Source organism: Hetaerina americana, unplaced genomic scaffold (assembly GCF_022747635.1).
Source record: "Hetaerina americana unplaced genomic scaffold, ioHetAmer1.1.p SCAF_9, whole genome shotgun sequence".
NCBI lineage: Eukaryota > Metazoa > Arthropoda > Insecta > Odonata > Calopterygidae > Hetaerina > Hetaerina americana.
Window position 1 is genome coordinate 76390659 of NW_027287538.1, and position 19258 is coordinate 76409916.

At 40.5% G+C, this 19258-nt stretch overlaps 1 protein-coding gene across 1 annotated transcript in view; it reads right to left on the reverse strand.

The window, feature by feature from the left end:
- Positions 1–7533: 7533 nt before the first annotated feature.
- The window catches only part of LOC139698905 (luciferin 4-monooxygenase-like), a 33723-nt gene continuing 21998 nt past the window's right edge, over positions 7534–19258 (reverse strand). Inside the window, exons 6-8 of the mRNA XM_071597857.1 lie at positions 17444–17671; positions 9214–9379; positions 7534–8117 (exon numbers count right to left, since the gene is read on the reverse strand). Coding sequence (XP_071453958.1) covers positions 7996–8117; positions 9214–9379; positions 17444–17671 — 516 coding nt within the window. The 3' untranslated portion in view covers positions 7534–7995. The remainder of the gene's footprint in view (positions 8118–9213; positions 9380–17443; positions 17672–19258) is intronic.

Below are 19258 nucleotides of genomic sequence, written 5' to 3' on the forward strand. Positions count from 1 at the left end.
TCACGGAGTGCTAAAATACTTAACAAGTGACAGCACAATCGGCACCCTCTTGTAAAATCACCGTAATTCAGCGCTTGCGGATGCAGAAGAAACTACGTCGACGAAGCTCCAAATACGAATATAAACGTTAAACGAAATAGTCATTAAAAGATTAATTAAACTCACTTCAAATGACTTGAATTAAGATAAAATCATTTTAAAAAATCAAAAAATGTTTTAAACAGCATTTTTTCACATTGTATTCTTTGAAAACAAGGAGTGGGCCAAGGTCAGTTAACTTGGAGATACCTGTATTTCATCTTAGATGCACCCTCATTTCAGTGGGACGCACGCAAGAACAGAGTCCTTGAGACAGTGCACCACCCCACCAACAAGCTGTAGTTCCATTTAGTTCTTAGGTTTCAAAAATATCTTTTGCTTATCATAATTATACTGTTTTATGCCCTCCCTGGACTACAACTTTGACGTGGTAGAAGAGCTTCTGCGTTCCGATTACCCCTAGAGCTGTGCTGGCGGGAGAAATAATAACTGCTCCTGGTAGGGTCACCCATGCCAGATAGGTCGAAGGTTAGGAGCCAGACGAAAGGTAGTCCACGCAGCGTCTGTTCCTCAGTGAGACGGCTGCAATGGCTCCTGACCCCAGTGGGGCGGCCAGTAAGTGATGGTGTCACGTTAAAAACACTATTGAGGGAGGCAACGGGAAACCACCTCAATTATCATTCCCAAGATTTAAATGATGGACAATATAGAGATTTTGAGTCATGGCAACTACAGGGCTCGGCCCAATCGGCCGTGAGCGGGGGAGGCAAGGCTTCCGCGGTCGTCATTCCACGAAACCCTTGCAAGGGAAAACCAGCAGCAGCAGGACAGAAGACGCAGGAGAAGAAGACCACATTAGTTAGAATAGGAACGTGGAATGAGGACAGAGAAATTGGAGAATGTTGAGCGAGAGATGGAAAGGGGAAATATAGATATTTTAGGTCTATGCGAGGTGGGATGGAAGGATAGCGGGTATTACTGGAGTGATCAGTATAAAATAATATACAGCGGCGGAGACGAGAACCAACGAGAGGTTGCCATAGTATTAAATGAAGAGGTAGGAAGAAGCGGGTAACGGATAGATCATTACTAGCAGAGATTAAAGCAGAACCGACGAGCTTGGTTATTATTCAGGTATACATGCCACCCAGCAACTATAAGGAAGAAGTAGTCGATAGGATATACGATCCGTTAGAGGACATAATGGCTCCTGACCCCAGTGGGGCGGCCAGTAAGTGATGGTGTCACGTTAAAAACACTATTGAGGGAGGCAACGGGAAACCACCTCAATTATCATTCCCAAGATTTAAATGATGGACAATATAGAGATTTTGAGTCATGGCAACTACAGGGCTCGGCCCAATCGGCCGTGAGCGGGGGAGGCAAGGCTTCCGCGGTCGTCATTCCACGAAACCCTTGCAAGGGAAAACCAGCAGCAGCAGGACAGAAGACGCAGGAGAAGAAGACCACATTAGTTAGAATAGGAACGTGGAATGAGGACAGAGAAATTGGAGAATGTTGAGCGAGAGATGGAAAGGGGAAATATAGATATTTTAGGTCTATGCGAGGTGGGATGGAAGGATAGCGGGTATTACTGGAGTGATCAGTATAAAATAATATACAGCGGCGGAGACGAGAACCAACGAGAGGTTGCCATAGTATTAAATGAAGAGGTAGGAAGAAGCGGGTAACGGATAGATCATTACTAGCAGAGATTAAAGCAGAACCGACGAGCTTGGTTATTATTCAGGTATACATGCCACCCAGCAACTATAAGGAAGAAGTAGTCGATAGGATATACGATCCGTTAGAGGACATAATCGCGTTTGTTCCCACAGGGAAACATTTGATAGTGATGGGGGATTGGAATGCAACGGTAGGCGAAGGAAGAGATGGTGACGAGGTTGGGGACTACGGTTTAGGCACGAGGAATGACCGCGGGGAGAAAGCAGTTGAGTTCTACAAGAGACAGGGGCTAGTCATCACCAACACTTGGTTTAGACACCACAAAAGACGCAGGTATACATGGAAAATGACAGGTGACTCAGAGAGGTATCAGCTAGATTACATTCTGGTTAGACACAGGTTTAGGAATAGTGTGATAAATTCGCACAGCTTCCCGGGAGCAGATGCGGACTCTGACCACAATTTAGTTGTTATAAAATGTAGCCTCCGTTTCAAAAAGATAAGGCAGGGGCAGCGGGTTAGAAAATGGAATGTAGAAGCATTAAATGGTTTGAAAAGGAAGGAATACGAACAGGCGGTAGAGGAAATCGTGGAGGATGGTAAAGAGCTGAGTACTATCGAAGAAAAATGGGAAAGGATGAAGAAAGGGTTATCTAAAGCCGCAAAAGACACTATTGGAACCGTTAACGCTAAAAGGAGTAGGAAACCATGGATCATGGATGAGATGATAATCAAGATGGATGAGCGGAGAAAATGGAAGAATGTAAATACAGAGTTAGACAAAATGAAGTACAAAGAATTAAACAATAAATTTAGGCGGGCAACAAATAAAGCAAAAGAAGCATGTTGGAAGACACAGTGCGAGGATATGGAGAGTCTCCAGAGGAAGGGTGAAATCGTTTTCGGGAAGTAAGAAAGGAAGAGCTATGCTAACAGTTAGGGATAAGGTGGGTAAGGTAATAGCTGACGCAGGAAAGATCCAAGAGAGATGGAAGAAGTATATAGAAGAACTGTATAGTAAAGAACTTCGACCAACAAAGCTAGTAATTGAAAAAGAATATGACGCAGAGGAAGATAGCTTAGGTCCAGGCATACTAGACGATGAGATAGAAAGGGCATTAAGGGAGATGAAACTAAATAAGGCCGTGGGGGTGGATAACATTCCCGTGGAACTATTGTAATGTTTAGGAAAATGTGGGAGGAAGAGGCTATATCGGCTGATTCATTGTATTTATGAGGAAGGAATCTGGCCGGAAGACTTTGTGAAATCAGTTTTAATTCCTATTCCGATAAAGGCAAAGGCTACATCATGTGAGGACTATAGGACAATAAGTTTGATATCCCGCGCAGCTAAAGTTGTTCTCAGGATCATAAACAAAAGGATAGAGATTACGGCAAATGATTACTTGGGGGATGAGGGTTTGGGTTTAGGAAGGGGAGAGATACGCGTGATGCCATTGCAGTAATGAGATTATTAATCGAGAGAAATACAGAACACAACCAGGAGGTATTTGCCTGTTTTGTAGATTTTGAAAAAGCGTTTGATAGAGTGAATTGGGAAAAACTAATGAGTATATTGAAGAAAATTGGAATAGATTGGAAGGGAAGGAGGCTAATCCGCAACCTGTACATGTCTCAGACTGCTCAGGGGCGGGTGGGGAACGGGGAGTCCGAAATGGCAGTGTTAGGAAGAGGTGTAAGGCAGGGTTGCCCATTATCACCGTTGCTGTTCAATCTGTATGCATAGGAAATGATTAAAGAGGCATGGGAAGAACTCGAGGTAGGAATGAAAGTGGGCGGGGAATCCATAAAATCAGTTAGGTTTGCTGATGACCAAGCTTTATTTTGTCAGTCAGCCAAGGGGTCGCAAGCATTGCTGAGTGAATTGGAAATTCAGTGCGACAGGTATGGGATGAAAATCAATATTAATAAAACAAAGGTTATGCGATTTTCCAGAAAGAAAAAGGCTAAGCTAAACATTAAAAGAGGAGAGCAAAAACTATAGCAGGTAGAACAGTTTACGCATCTCGGAGGTTTTTTGGGACAACATGGTCAAAGTAGTAGGGACGTAAGGAGAAAATTGCGCTAGGCAAAGAGGCTTTCACAAGGAGGAGGGAGTTGATGACAGGGACGTTGAGTAAGGATATTAAGAAAAGACTCGTAAAAACTTTGATATGGAGCATAGCTATGTAGGGTGCGGAAACGTGGCCATTGAAGGAGGAGGATAGACGTAGATTGGAGGCTTTTGAAATGTGGGTGTGGAGAAGAATGGAGAAGGTGAAATGGACCGAGAAAACAAATGAAGAAGTACTTGGTATGGTGGGCGAAGAGAGGGGTTTGTTGGGAGAAATCCTATGGAGGCAGGAAAAGTGGCTGAAGGGGGCATTGACCGGCAGTGGGATGTTGAAGACTGTGATAGAGGGTAGAATGTTGGGCAAAAGAGGAAAGGGAAGGAACAGGATAGGGATGTTGGACGGAATGAAGGGAGGAAGAAAGTACTCAGAGCTAAAGAGGGACCTGATGTAGAGTAGGATGTTGCGTTTTGCTAGGAGTCAGAAAATATTTATCTAGGAGCTGTGTCCATCCAAAAACCTACCTTAACTGGTAATTACCTAATAATATTAAATGTTTTATGCTAACTGCAAACTTGCCAAATGATACCTTGTGGACCTGTAATCTTAGACATCAACTTACCAAACAGTGCACTGTCATATAATTTAGCAGTGCCATCACATCTATTTGAAAATTGATACCCCGTTGATCATTTGCAGTAGGAAATACATCCTGCTGAATCGGTGCCGTTATCATTTATTTCCAGCTGAAACTCAGGATGCAATGGTCATTATATCAATTTATGTTTCATAGTGAAAATGCATGGATCATTAAAAATAGCATGGTCCTTTACAGCACAATACTTGCCAATGCCCACTAGGTTTTCAGTGAAAAATGGTGAGGGCCAGTTAATAATGAAAACCAAAGCTTGAATTTCAAATGCTTTTAGTATCATTAAAATAGCATTTTCGGAATTTATATAAAAGAGAAACTATCATGCAGAAAAGCGTGAATATTCATAAAAATTTTGATTGAAAACCTTAAGCCAATTTTTAATAGAATTAGGCATCTTCACTTGACTGTACAAATGTTACACTAAAAGTCATGGTTATATTTCTTATAAAAGTACACTCGTTTAGAAATATCCATACACAGGAATGATATGACACCCCTCATTGAATTCAGATCAATGGTTATCAGGTCAGTTAAGTTCCGTGGATCCCCATTACACTGGTCCTTGACGTGCAAACCGGAATTAAAACATAATACATTTTATCTAGAACAAATAATTATGCTAAGATAGGTTGATTTCACAACTCAAAAACTTGTAATATCCACAACAGATTATCAAAGATCTCGTTAAACTTTAAAGATCAAACTATACTAAACAATGCAGCCCTTAATAGATTAACAGTAGAGTATCATTTTACCAGTTTCCACAAATAATTTATCTCTTAAAACTATGTAATAACTTGAATCAATGTTAGCAGCTCCTGTAAAACATGCAACAGTCATAGTTTCATTTACCCTGTGTGCGATGAAAATATGCATTAATCTTTCATTCTCGCATTTGTAAGCATGCCAACCAAACATGGCCGGTCAATAAGTCCCTAGCAAAAGAGAAATGCCAATTATTTTGGGTGGGGGGGGGCTATTTTTTTCTCAATGAAGTCTCCTAACTTGATACTTTTTTCCAACATTTTACCAACTCTTGCAAGCCATCAATTAAGTAGAATTGTGGAAGGCCCTTGAAATAAGCATGTCTTGGCGACGTTGGCTATTTGACATGAATGGTTTTCCACCAAAGCATTTTTTTCAAGTTTAAAAATAAAAAGTGGCTGGGAGTCTAGCTATGGAGAATACTGTGGATGCAGTAATAATTCAAACTTAAATACCATAAATTTTACCATCAAAACTGCAAAGGTGGGCACCCATGAATCATCTTCATGGAAGAGGATTATTTCTTTGGACATCAAGGACATTTTTTCCTGATTTCTTCACTCTTCCAGAGCAATAGTGGTACACTAATTTTATGATTTGTCCTTTTTGCAAGTAATCAATATAATTGATTTCACTTGCATCTCAAACAACCGTGGCCATCACCTTGTAAGCTGATTTCCCCATCTCCTTCTTCGGAGTCATATCGCACCTAGAAACCCACTGTTTCTACAGCTACTTTTCCTCTGAAGTGTAGTAGTGCATTCATGTTTCATCCACAGTTATATATTGATGCAGAAACTTGACAGGATTGCGATCAAAAAGTACCAAACCAGCGTGCAAATCAACCACAATTGTGTGCATTCTTCACTGAGAGCAAATGCTGCACTTACATAGGCAAGATTTTTTTCACACAATTATTTGCGCACAATTGAAAACGCTGGCCCTTGTGATATGTGTGCCCGTAGCATTGAGGATTTTGTAAACTTTGATTCGTCATTCACTCACCCACCAAATTGTGGACTTTGTCAATCATTTAGGAGGAAGTCTCTCCTCATTGACGTCCCGAATGATGTTAATCATTTGTAGATTTCAGACCTTGTCTAAGGTCATTTAACCAGTTGCAAACACAGGAGCAAATGTGCCATGATCTTCATCCAACTCGGTGTTCATCTCTTTCAATGTTAAGCATTTTAAATAGAAGTTTTCAATCAACACATGAAACTCATTTTTTTTACATTTTTCTAAGTAAATGAAAGTTTGTTGCTTCAATCAACCAGGAAAATGAAACCACGAGATGTATAAAGCTGAAACTTGAACAGCAGTCTACTGAGAGAAAAGGCATACTAAAATCAAAACTTTTCCAATACTATAAGTACCATCTCTTGGATTTTCTGAGGCATTATTCAATGACCCATTTAAACTGATTAGAATTTCAAATTGGGAATATGACCTAGGAAAAATTATGTGAAAAACCATTCATACCTACATTGTGATATCTACCCTGTCTGTGATAGAGGTATGTATGGACATATCAAACTAATGAGCTTTGTGTACAAAAATATTGCTAACTGTATGCTAAGAACTTTGTATTGAAAAAGACAGCAGCTAAAAAATGATCTGCAAAAGCCAGTCATGCTTAAATAGTTCCATTTACTCTGCATTCTGGTCTCCTGACTCCTAACTCACCCATCACACTCATATTGGCACAGGTTACGCATGGTTACCTTACATGTGCACTTTACATGTTACCTTACATGTGCACATTACAGGTTACCTTACATGTGCACTTTATCAGGATCAAGATCTTGTATGCAAGTTGAAAAGTTGCCAACTGCAAATTCAATGACCCCTGTATGTCAATGCCAAGTCTGTATCATTTCATAATAGAATTATACCCAATGCTATTTCACATTGCCTATTTACTTGGCAGAAAGAAGAAATAATTTTTGGGACAGCAATGTTTTTGGAAGACAATCGATAGCATAAATTTAATGCCTTCATAATTAAATTACATCTCTTTTCAAAAAGCAAGCACTTAGCAGCATGACCTCCCTTGGAAAATTTTCAAAATAAATAATATGGGAGCTAATCACATGATTAGATAATGGTTTCAAATTCAATGTAAACATATTTTCATTTATCTACACTAAAAATACATCTTGGCCTTGAATGAGATAATGTTTAAAAAATATGCAAAATTGCCAAATGAGGTCTGACTACATAGATCAGATGGAATGTCCGTAGTGATGCCAAACACAAACACTCAATTCAATGAGTGATTTTCTACGAATTGTGAACAGTCATCATATCAAAATTCCACAGCACCTTGAGCCCCGTGGGTTCTTTTGTAAACTTGGATTAAGACTTTGAGCAGCATAATAACCGTTTATGTCAAACAATCTAATGTATTACTAAAAAAAACCAACTTTCCCTTACTCAAACTTGGTTTACCTGGGTACCATATAAAGTTAGAAAAAAGAGACCGGACAAATAACTTTCTCAACCAAATATAATGCTCAAAATGTGAACAGCAACTGCATTATAAATGTGTTAAAAATCCATATAAAGTTCATTTCATTTACAAATATATTGCTTGAGGTCTAAGACACATAATACCAGATAATATCCTTTTGGTGGGTTTACATATTGTGCATAAACCTCTCATGCCATCATGTGAGAAACTGCACGGGTACATTCAGCAACAAAAATCACTGAAAGAATACAACCATATAAAAATAATTACTTTCATCAACAAAACTACAACATCAAATCACACATCTAAAGTTTAGATTTAGCAAGTGCTCTGAGCTCTCTCCTTAATATCTTCCCACTGGCTGTTTTTGGGATGGCATCTACAAACGTCACCCCGCCACGGAGATACTTCTGGGTGGATACCTTCCCTGCAACAAAATATAGACTAACTTTTAAAAAATATACTAGTAATGATTTAAAGTCAATAAAGTGATAACAAACAATTTTAAATTGCTATAGAAACCTGGTAGGAATCAAGAATGATTTTAAGTTGTTCGTATTGTAAACAGCTATAGGAAATTTTTCCCCAGGGATTGGGTTGGCTATCTTTTGTGAAATCAATCCAAAATAAGGGAGTCTACAGCATTTGTAATCTTTCAAATCCACATTAACTGGTTTAAACAAAAGATTGTTTGATCTAAGGGAACGTTTTCTGTGTAGTATTTTTCCAATTTAATTTTCTTTTTAGCCATTTTTCATTGATGAATATCTTCTATCATTTTAAGTTCTTGAACAAAATTACAAATTCACTCAGTCCCTTTCTCGACACTGTGATATCTAGGAAATTGAGTTTCTTATTTTGTTCTTTGCACTTAATCATTTTGCTCTTTCCTAAGCATTGAAACTAGAAGTACCAAAATAAAGAACAGTGGATAAATACTTTATTCTTCATTTAATGAAAATGAAATTCCACAAAGTTGAGCCAGAAACAATCGAAACCTTGGTTTTCTTCATTGATTCTGAATAATTACAATGTGAAATATTTTGTGTTGATTCCTCTGCCAAGCTAGCTAACATCTCCTGCACTGCTAACAATATAGCTCAGTTGCAGGGCTTGAGATGGGATGCTTTGACAGAAGGGCTTCTTCCCTTTGCCAAGTACAGAATCCCACTTGACTATGCAGGCAATAACAAGTCACAGAAAATAATGAATGGAAAAAATAGCAGTGATTGTTCTATTGTAAGGAGAGTGCCTTGATCTAGGGAAAGGCAAAACATTCAAATTTGCGTAGCAACCTACCACAAAAGCAACTGAGAAAATTCTAAAAGAACAGAAAGGGATTTTTCAAGTAAAAAATAAAATTAAAGCCACAAAGTATAAAATGTGGATTGAATTATTTTAAAGCAACTATAACAACACCAGTTATTATTAAAAACTAATTCTAGAAAATATTTGGAGTGTCGCATGAGTCAGATGTGGAAATGGGATGAAGTAAGGTCCTCGTGGAGAGACAGCAAATTTACCATTGACAAACTGGATGACATCCACCTCGGAGAGTTTGACTCCCTTCTGCTTCACCACAAAAGCCTTTGGCACCTCGCCAGCTGCCTCGTTGGGAATGCCAATGACAGCGGCATCCTGGATGGATGGGTGCTGGAGAAGCAGGGCCTCCAGCTCGGCAGGAGCAACCTGGACGTGAAACAGCAAGTGGGAAGTTAGATAGATGGATTTATTTGTCATAGAACAATATATAATTGTATGGGCTTCGTTAAGATTCAATTACATTTATAGATGCATTTGCATCAACATACAATATCATAGGAATAATAATGTACATGAAATATATGAGTATTAAAGATTTAAAAAACAGAATTCCCTCCATTGGCTCTTTCAATGTACTCTTGGGTGCTATTTTTTTAAGTTAATCTACCGGTTAAGGTAGGTTTTTGGATGGACACAACTACCAAAAAATATTTTATTACTCCTAACAAAACACAAAATCCATCATCCTACTCTACATCAGGTCCCTCTTCATCTCTGAGTACTTTCTTCCTCCCTTCATCCCGTCCAACATCCCTATCCTGTTCCTTCCCTTTCCTCTTTTGCCCAACATTCTACCCTCTATCACAGTCTTCAACATCCCACTGCCGGTCAACACCCCCTTCATCCACTTTTCCTGCCTCCATAGGATTGCTCCCAACAAACCCCTCTCTTCGCCCACCATACCAAGTACTTCCTCATTTGTTTTCTTCTCTGTCCATTTCACCTTCTCCATTCTTCTCCACACCCACATTTCAAAAGCCTCCAATCTACGTCTATCCTCCTGCTTCAAAGGCCACGTTTCCGTGCCGTACATACTACCTTGATCAAAAAGTTCCCGGAATAACCACCGTGTGGCGCTCCCATCGTTCCGATTTGAGTTCTGTTTTTTTTGTTAAATTGGTACATCTGTTGTTGATATTCCCTTTAAATTTTAGTGTCATAACTTGACATTTGCAAAAGTTACGTAGCCAAGAGTACATCTATCTCTGTGTGTGTTGGCGATTTTTTACAATTTCAGAAATGGATTTAAATTTGCAACAACGAACTTGTATTAAATTTTGCGTAAAAAACGGATTTAGTGGCGCACGGACGTTGGAAATGTTGGAAAAGTGTTTCGGCAACGATTCTCTAAAAAAAACGGTCGTTTACCAGTGGCACGAGCGGTTCAGAAGTGGTCGTGAGTCAATCGAAGATGATGAACGCAGTGGCAGACCATCGACATCGAAAGTCGGTGAAAAAATTGATAAAGTGAAAGAAATGTTGGTCAATAACCGCAAATTAACCATCAGAGAAATAGCGGAGGACTTGAACATTGCCTATGGATCCGCCCAAGACATTGTGGTTAATGATTTGGGTTTCCGTCGTGTAGCAGCAAAGTTGGTGCCAAAAGACCTCAATTTCATGCAAAAAAGAGACCGTGTTGACGTCGCAAAAGACATGATTTGCGAGGCTGAACCCGATCCCACATTCATCAAAAGGATCATTACTGGAGACGAGACGTGGGTTTATGAGTACGACACGCAATCCAGACATCAGGCAAGTGAATGGCGTTCACCAAATGAGCCGAGACCAAAAAAACCACGTCGTTTTCAGTCAAAAAAGAAGGCAATGCTGACGGTTTTCATGGATTACAACGGTGTAGTGCATCATGAATTTTTGCCAGAAGGCCAGACAGTAAACAAAGAGTATTATTTGGGCGTTATGAGACGTTTGCGTGAAGCAATTCGCCGAAAGAGACCAGAAATGTGGGCAGAAAACTTGTGGATTTTGCACCATGATAACGCACCGTCGCACAGTGCTATCATTATTCGTAATTTTTTGACGAAAAATGCAACAAATACCATCCAACAGCCACCGAATTCACCTGATTTGGCTCCCTGTGACTTCTTTCTGTTCAATCGAGTTAAAAAACCATTACGGGGAACGCATTTTAGCAGCCGAGAGGAAGTAATGGAAAAATCGCAGGAAGCACTGATGGACATACCGAAAACCGAATATAAAAAATGTTTCGAGGATTGGATCAAGCGCTGGCATAAGTGTGTTGCAGTCGATGGGGATTACTTTGAAGGGAACAATATAGATTTAGATGAATAAACTTGTATTTTTAATTTTCTGAATAAATTCCGGGAAATTTTTGATCAAGGTAGTAGCTACGCTCCATATCAAAGTTTTTACGAGTCTTTTCTTAACATCCTTACTCAAATTCCCTGTCATCAACTCCCTCCTCCTTGTGAAAGCCTCTTTGCCTAGCGCAATTCTTCTCCTTACGTCCCTACTACTTTGACCGTGTTGGTCCAAAACACTACCGAGATACGTAAACTGTTCTACCATCTCTAGTTTTTGCCCTCCTATTCTAATGTTAAGCTTGGCCTTTTTCTTTCTAGATAATCGCATAACCTTTGTTTTATTAATATTGATTCTCATCCCATACCTGTCGCACTGAATTTCCAATTCACTCAGAAATGCCAGCAGCCTCTTGGCTGACTGACAAACTAAAGCTTGGTCATCAGCAAACCTAACTGATTTTACGAATTCCCCGCCCACTTTCATTCCTACCTCGAGTTCTTCCCATGCCTCTTTGATCATTTCCTCTGCATACAGGTTGAACAGCAATGGTGATAATGGGCAACCCTGCCTTACACCTCTTCCTAACACTGCCCATCCTGACTCCCCGTTTCCCACCCGCACCCGAGCAGTCTGAGACATGTACAGGTTGCGGATTAGCCTCCTTTCCCTCCAATCTATTCCTATCTTCTGCAATATACTCATTAGTTTTTCCCAATTCACTCTATCAAACGCTTTTTCAAAATCTACGAAACAGGCAAATACCTCCTGGTTGTGCTCTATATTCCTCTCGATTAATAATCTCATTACTGCAATGGCATCACGCGTACCTCTCCCCTTCCTAAACCCAAACTGATCATCCCCTAAGTAATCATTTGCCCTACTCTCTATCCTTTTGTTTATGATCCTGAGAACAACTTTAGCTGCATGGGATATCAAACTAATTGTCCTATAGTCCTCACATGACGTGGCCTTTACCTTTTTCGGAATAGGAACTAAAACTGATCTCAAAAAGTCTTCCGGCCAGATTCCCTCCTCATAAATGCTACGGATCAGCCCATATAGCCTCTTCCTCCCACATTTTCCTAAGCATTTTAAAAGTTCCACGGGAATGTTATCTACCCCCACGGCCTTATTTAGTTTCATCTCCCTTAATGCCCTTTCTATCTCATTGTCTAGTATGCCTGGACCTAAGCTGTCTTCCTCTACGTCATTTTCTTTTTCAATGTCTAACTTTGTTGGTCTGAGTTCTTTACTATACAGTTCTTCTATATACTCCTTCCATCTCTCTTGGATCTTTCCTGTGTCAACTATTACCTTACCCGCCTTATCCCTAACTGTTAGCATAGCTCTTCCTTTCTTACTTCCTGATAACGATTTAACTTTGCTGTACAGCGCACCGATTTCACCCTTCCTCTGCAGACTTTCCATATCCTCGCACTGCGTCTTCCACCATGCTTCCTTTGCTTTATTTGTAGCCCGCCTCAATTTATTGTTCAATTCTTTGTACTTCATTTTGCCTAATTCTGTATTTATATTCTTCCATTTTCGCCGCTCATCCATCTTTGTTATCATCTCATCCGTTATCCATGGTTTCCTACTCCTTTTAGCGTTAACGGTTCCAATAGTGTCCTTTGCGGCTTTAGACAACCCTTTCTTGATCATTTCCCATTTTTCTTCGATAGTACTAAGCCCTTTACCATCCTCCATGATTTTCTCTACCGCCTGCTTGTATTCCTTCCTTTTCAACCGAATTAATTCTTCTACATTCCATTTTCTAACTCGCCGCCCCTGCCTTATCTTTTTGAAACGTACGCTACATTTCATAACAACTAAATTGTGGTCTGAGTCCGCATCCGCTCCCGAAGAGCTTTGGGAATTTATCACACTGTTCCTAAACCTGTGTCTAACCAGGATATAATCTAGCTGATATCTTCCTGAGTCACCTGGCATTTTCCATGTATACCTACGTCTTTTGTGGTGTCTAAACCAAGTGTTGGTGATGACTAACCCCTGTCTCCTGCAGAACTCAACTGCTTTCTCCCCGCGGTCATTCCTCGTGCCTAAACCGTAGTCCCCCACCTCATCACCATCTCTTCCTTCGCCTACCATCGCATTCCAATCCCCCATCACTATCAAATGTTTCCCTGCAGGAACACTAACTGTCCTCTAACTGATCGTATATCCTATCGACCTCTTCTTCCTTATGGTTGCCCGGTGGCATGTATACCTGAATAATAACTAAGTTCGTCGGTTCTGCTTTTATCTCCACTAGTAGTATTCTATCCGTTACCTGCTCTATGTTGACTATGCTTCTTCGTACCTCTTCATTTAATACTATGGCAACCCCTCGTTTACTCTCGTCCCCACCGCTGTATATTATTCTATACTTATCACTCCAGTAATCCCCGCTATCTTTCCATCTCACCTCGCATAGACCTAAAATATCTATATTTCCCCTTTCCATCTCTCGCTTAACATTCTCCAATTTCCCTGTCCTCATCATTGTCCTAACATTCCATGTTCCTATTCTAACTAATTTGGTCTGCTTCTCCTGCGTCTTCTGTCCTGCTGCTGCTGGTTTTCCCTTGCAAGGGTTTTGTGGGATGATGACCGCGGAAGCCTTGCCTCCCCCGCTGCCGGGCACGACACACGGCCGATTGGGCCGAGCCCCGTGGTTGCCAGGACTCAAAATATCTCTATTGTCCATCATATTTTTCTTGGGAATGATAATTGAGGTGGTTTCCCGTTGCCTTCCTCAATAGTGTTTTTAACATCTACATCTACATCTACATAATACCCCGCAAGCCGCCGCAAGGGCGTGTGGCGGGGGGTAGTGACACGTGACACCATCACTTACTGGCCGCCCCACTGGGGTCAGATGCCATTGCAGCCGCCTTACTGAGGAACAGACGCTGCGCGGACTACCTTTCATCTGGCTCCTAACCTTCGACCTATCTGGCATGGGTGACCCTACCAGGAGCAATTTTTATTACTCCCGCCAGCACAGCTCTAGGGGTCATCGGAACGCACAAGCCCTTCCACCACGTCAAGGTTGTAGTCCGGGGAGGGTTGTATGCTATAAAAAAACATTATTTAAAAAACAATTTTTCAGCATTTTTTTAAATTTATTTTCTTGGGGGAGTATTCATTTAACCTCTTCAGAGTGTCGATTAAACAGCAGTCTTCCGGAAACTTCTGTGTCTTTTTGTAGTGCTGCTACTCTGCAATGGCCATTATGAAGATCATCCTTACCCATGGTTTCGTACTTGTGAACATCCCTATTTCTGACCAGGGGAGAGGTTTTGGTGCAGGCATACAAAATCACATGACTTAAGTGCAAACCTTTCATTATCTTCCGTTCTAAAAAATATATACACACTCATACTCAGTATTTGTCAGCATTTAAAATGCACCAGCATATAAGACACCCACTTCCTTATACATGTTTTTAAGAAAACATTTCCGCATTTTTCATGAATTCCAATAAGAATTTATTTCACTGATTTCATAGTTTTCTATGTCCACGAAAATGTAACCGGGGAACATTGTAGCTAGGTGCTGACCTTACATAGCCAAACTCAAAATCCAGAAATGCATCACGGGAGATAAATGAAGAATCAATTGAAGCCTCTTCTTCAACTGAGTTTTTGTATGATAAATCGTTCACTATTTCATCAAGTGAATTAATAATTCCATATTTCTTTAATGATTTTTACCACTGTCTCACATTTCACAGCCTTCTGTAAAGTTTTGACCCCTTCACAAATCTGCAAAATGCTAATCCTCTTTCTCCTCCCGGGAGGTTCAACATCTGTAGAGGGCATCCAACTGCCCCAATCCACCACCATCAATCCTTCAAATGGTTCACTAACGCAAACATCTTGAGGTTGAAGCTGGCTCCTTAGGCCACCTGGAATCCCAGCTATTTGAGTCTACGGAACGGTTGATTTTATTTCTCGTAGCCTCCGTTCTGTGACTCCAAACCTGATCCCATACTAGCAAGACAGGTTTCAGGATGCTTAGATCACGCATTGTTTAAACCACAACTTCATCCACCTGCCATACATCCAGCCCCTAGGGTGAACCTGCACATGTGGTCTGCCCAAAAAATACGCTAACTGGTGCAATCTGGTGGTCATGACGCGGATCCCGCCCACTCCCGGCGCTAGTTGCCCTACACCCAATGAGCCATCTGCGCTTGGCAGATTGTCGACCTGTGCGTATGGTGCCAGTTATATGTTAGTTTCTGTTGTCCTTGTTTCTACAGCTGGTCGTGAATGAAATTGACAAAATCACGGACCAATGATCCAACATCAAGTTCTATGGGTGAAGTGCGGTGAAAGTTATCAAGAAATTACTGAAATGTTGACAACTGTTTAAGGTGATAATGCTCTGATGAGAACATTCATTTTCAAGTGGATTGTGCATTTTAAAAATGGCCGACAATGGATGATGCAAGGCCGGGACGACCTTCAAACCACCTGTGCTGACGACAACATTGATCGTGTGCGGTCCCTTGTCCTTATTACCGATCGTCGAAAAACTGTCCGAATGATAGAAGCTGATGAACTAAATTCAGGAAAATCAACAGTGCACACTACTATTTTAACCGAACGTGATGGATGGATCCTTCACCATGACAACGCACCTGCACATTCAGCATTGATTGTTCGTCAGTTTCTGGCAAAAAAAATTCAATCACCTTGATCCTTGATCATCCTCCTTATTCGCCAGATCTTGTTCCCTATGACTTTTTCTTATTCCCAAAATGAAAAAATGTGATGAGGGGACATCACTGAGAAGAAGGGGACACAATAAAGCAAGAAACGATGAGACAACTAAAAAGCCTAACTGCCGAGGACTTCCAAGGGTGCTTTAAACAGTGGAATAGAGAAGATAAAATAAGTGCATAGCAACAAATGGAGAGTACTTTGAACAGGGGACAAAATCGATGTAGACTAAATTTGGCAAAATAAAGTTTTTATGGCCTCAGTTCGACTATTTATTGGACAGGGTAGTAAATGCACCTGTAGGAAATTTTCCCTTGGTCAAAGCTTTCCTTTTGATTGCCAAAAGAGACAGCAATTTGTTCCATAAGCACAGCACATCAAAACAACTGTATAATGTGTTTTCCCATGCCTACAAGTTTTAACAGTTACACCTCTTCCCATCTTCAGAACCTACGTTTCGTTTGAGCAGGGGAAGGGGGGTGGGGGGTAGACATCAGACATCAGCGGGACCTCATCCTTATTTGCTATTTGTGAATGTTGAAACTTTTCTCCTTTTCTTGTGTTTACATAACTCTATAACCTTGTCTTCATATTCTGTTGGGCCACTACACATCCGTACTTAATTCCCTTCCTGTCTTGAATCAAGGAACATGTTAAGTGCTGGGAAATCAAAGCTCCTTCTTCCTTTTTGGCAACACACCTCATTGAGACCTTCTCACATACGTGTAAATCTAAAGCAAAGGTTCCTCACCTTGAAAGAAAAGGCCCCAGATTGGACATTCTCGAGCAATTGGATATGGTACAGCATGTCTCAATACTCAATTACCAAGTATTTGTGAACCAATCTCCCTCCTCATCTTGTCTTACCCTTCCCAAATCATCAATTGCCTCTCTTTCTCCCCCCCCCCCCAAACTTCCCTTCCATTGACTCCCTGCCATTGAATTTTCGCCTGCAGTGCCCTCCTCCCCCTGACCTCTTTTGCCACTTACTTACTACTTCCACCTCCCCTACTCTTTCAACACTCCCTTCCTCCACCCACACCCCTTCCCATTTTTTCTTCCCCCTCCTTTCACCCTGTTCAGAAATATACAATTTATGATGCAACTTGTTACTTTCAAAGAAGAGAAAAAAAATTATTGCAATTAATGCAATAGAATACTTAGAAATTTATATTATTATAAACTAGAAGTTTTAGAATTCCAACTCATAATTTTGATTTTTGAAGCATAAGATGCAGCCCATTCTGTATTAGTCATTTTTGAGGGAAAAAAACACACCCTAAATACTGGAAAATGTGGCATATTATCCCACACCTGAACTGAAATGCACACTATTGCTCTTGAAATCCATCCAAGATATTATGAGAGAAATCCGAAAAAATCTTCAGCCATTAGCAATCACTAATGATATTACCTGAAAACCCTTGTATTTGATGAGCTCTTTCATGCGGTCGACAATGAAGAAGTGCTTATCATCGTCATAGTAACCAATGTCACCAGAACAAAGCCATCCATCTTTGTCTATCATACTGGCTGTTGCTTCTGGATTGCCCACATAACCCTTCATTGTTAGGTCACTTCGAAAGCAAAGTTCCCCTTCTTTGTATGGTCCAAGAGCTTTCCCAGTCTCTATATCACACACCTCCATGCAAGAAAAATACACAATTAAAACTGCTGCTTTGATCAAAGTTTACAAAGAAGATCTACAAGAGAGAATTCAGAGTGGAAACAAATTAAAACAAAATGTAATCATGAGGTAAGATTACTGAGTATATTTCAAAGTTAGCATGAACTGTAAGAAAATAAGACCTTGAAAATTTGACTTTTACATGAAGTTGTCATAGCTACAAACGCCAGCCAATGCCCCCCCAGGTCCAAAAGCAACATTTGAACCCCCTGCGGTTCCCCCTTCACTTGTCTGATCACCCCAGCATGGATCTGGAAATCTTTGAAAAATACTGCCACCTCCAGGACTTGAGCCCAGGCCAATGGGGCGGGAAGCCAGTACACATTAGCCACTGGACCAATCCCATCCCTGAAAATCTCAGTGCAGAGCAAATGTGAAATGCAGGTGGGGGCATGAGCAAGTAAAGATATGTCAGCCATAATAGGCATTAGATATAACGGTAAACGACCACCAAACGCCTATACTTGAAACGTCTGATCATGGAATGAAAAACACAATGTATTTTCCACTGTTCTTTATTTTGGTACGTACTACTAGTTTCAACGCTTAGGCATCATCACCAGGTACCTGATGATGACGTCTAAGTGTTGAAACTAGTAGCATCAAAATAAAGAAAGAACAGTGGAAAAATACATTGTGTCCTTCATTCCATGAGCATGAATTCCCACAAAGTTGAGCCGGAAACCATAGAATACAAAAGGAGTGTTATTAGGAGAATTTTGAATCTAACAGAAAACAAAGAGTGATCACTAATTCACTCAAGAAGTGATTACAATTTTTAGGCCATTCATATTTCTCTTAAATTAAAGATTAAAAGGAAAATGACCTCGGCAGGGCTGTTTTCTGACAGCTGCCGATGGGTCTTCAAGAGAGGTCAACTTTTGTCATTTTCTCCAATTGTATCTGCATTCATCTGGAGTCCATAGTGCCAGGCTTTGATGCCTCCCCCCCCTCCCCATGGGACTTGCATTGGCTTCAGCATTTGGATGTACGGATGGTCCTCCCGGATTCTTTTCCCCCATATTGCCTTCCTTATGCCACGAGGATCTACTCATTGGTGGCTGGCAGTACTTTTTAGAGGAATTCATTTATTTTGGAGGTGCATTGCATGGAAGGAAGCCCGGAAAGAGCTTAATCAGCATATTATTCTTTTTTTCTGATTATCAGTAAACACTTGACCAGTCACTGATATGGAAATATTTTTTTAATCAATTTACTATAATAAAAAATTAAAACTCACTATACGAGGATAAGTTGAAAAGCTCTTGGCCTGATAATGAAAGACAGCGATTTTCAGTTAAAAAATGATTTTATTTTTCATCATAATCTGCCTTGACTTCAATGCACTTGGCCTAGCATTTCTCCAACAACGTCAATTCCAAAGAAACTGCAGGAGATGCTGCAACAGTAAATTTTAAAAGAGTCATCCGCTAATATGCATTTCAATGCAACAATTTCAGAGTGTAAAAATCATTCGCGTCCTCTTAAACTAATTTTGAGAGGATGCCTTGATAGCTTAACTGGCTAAAGCACTCAGACCAG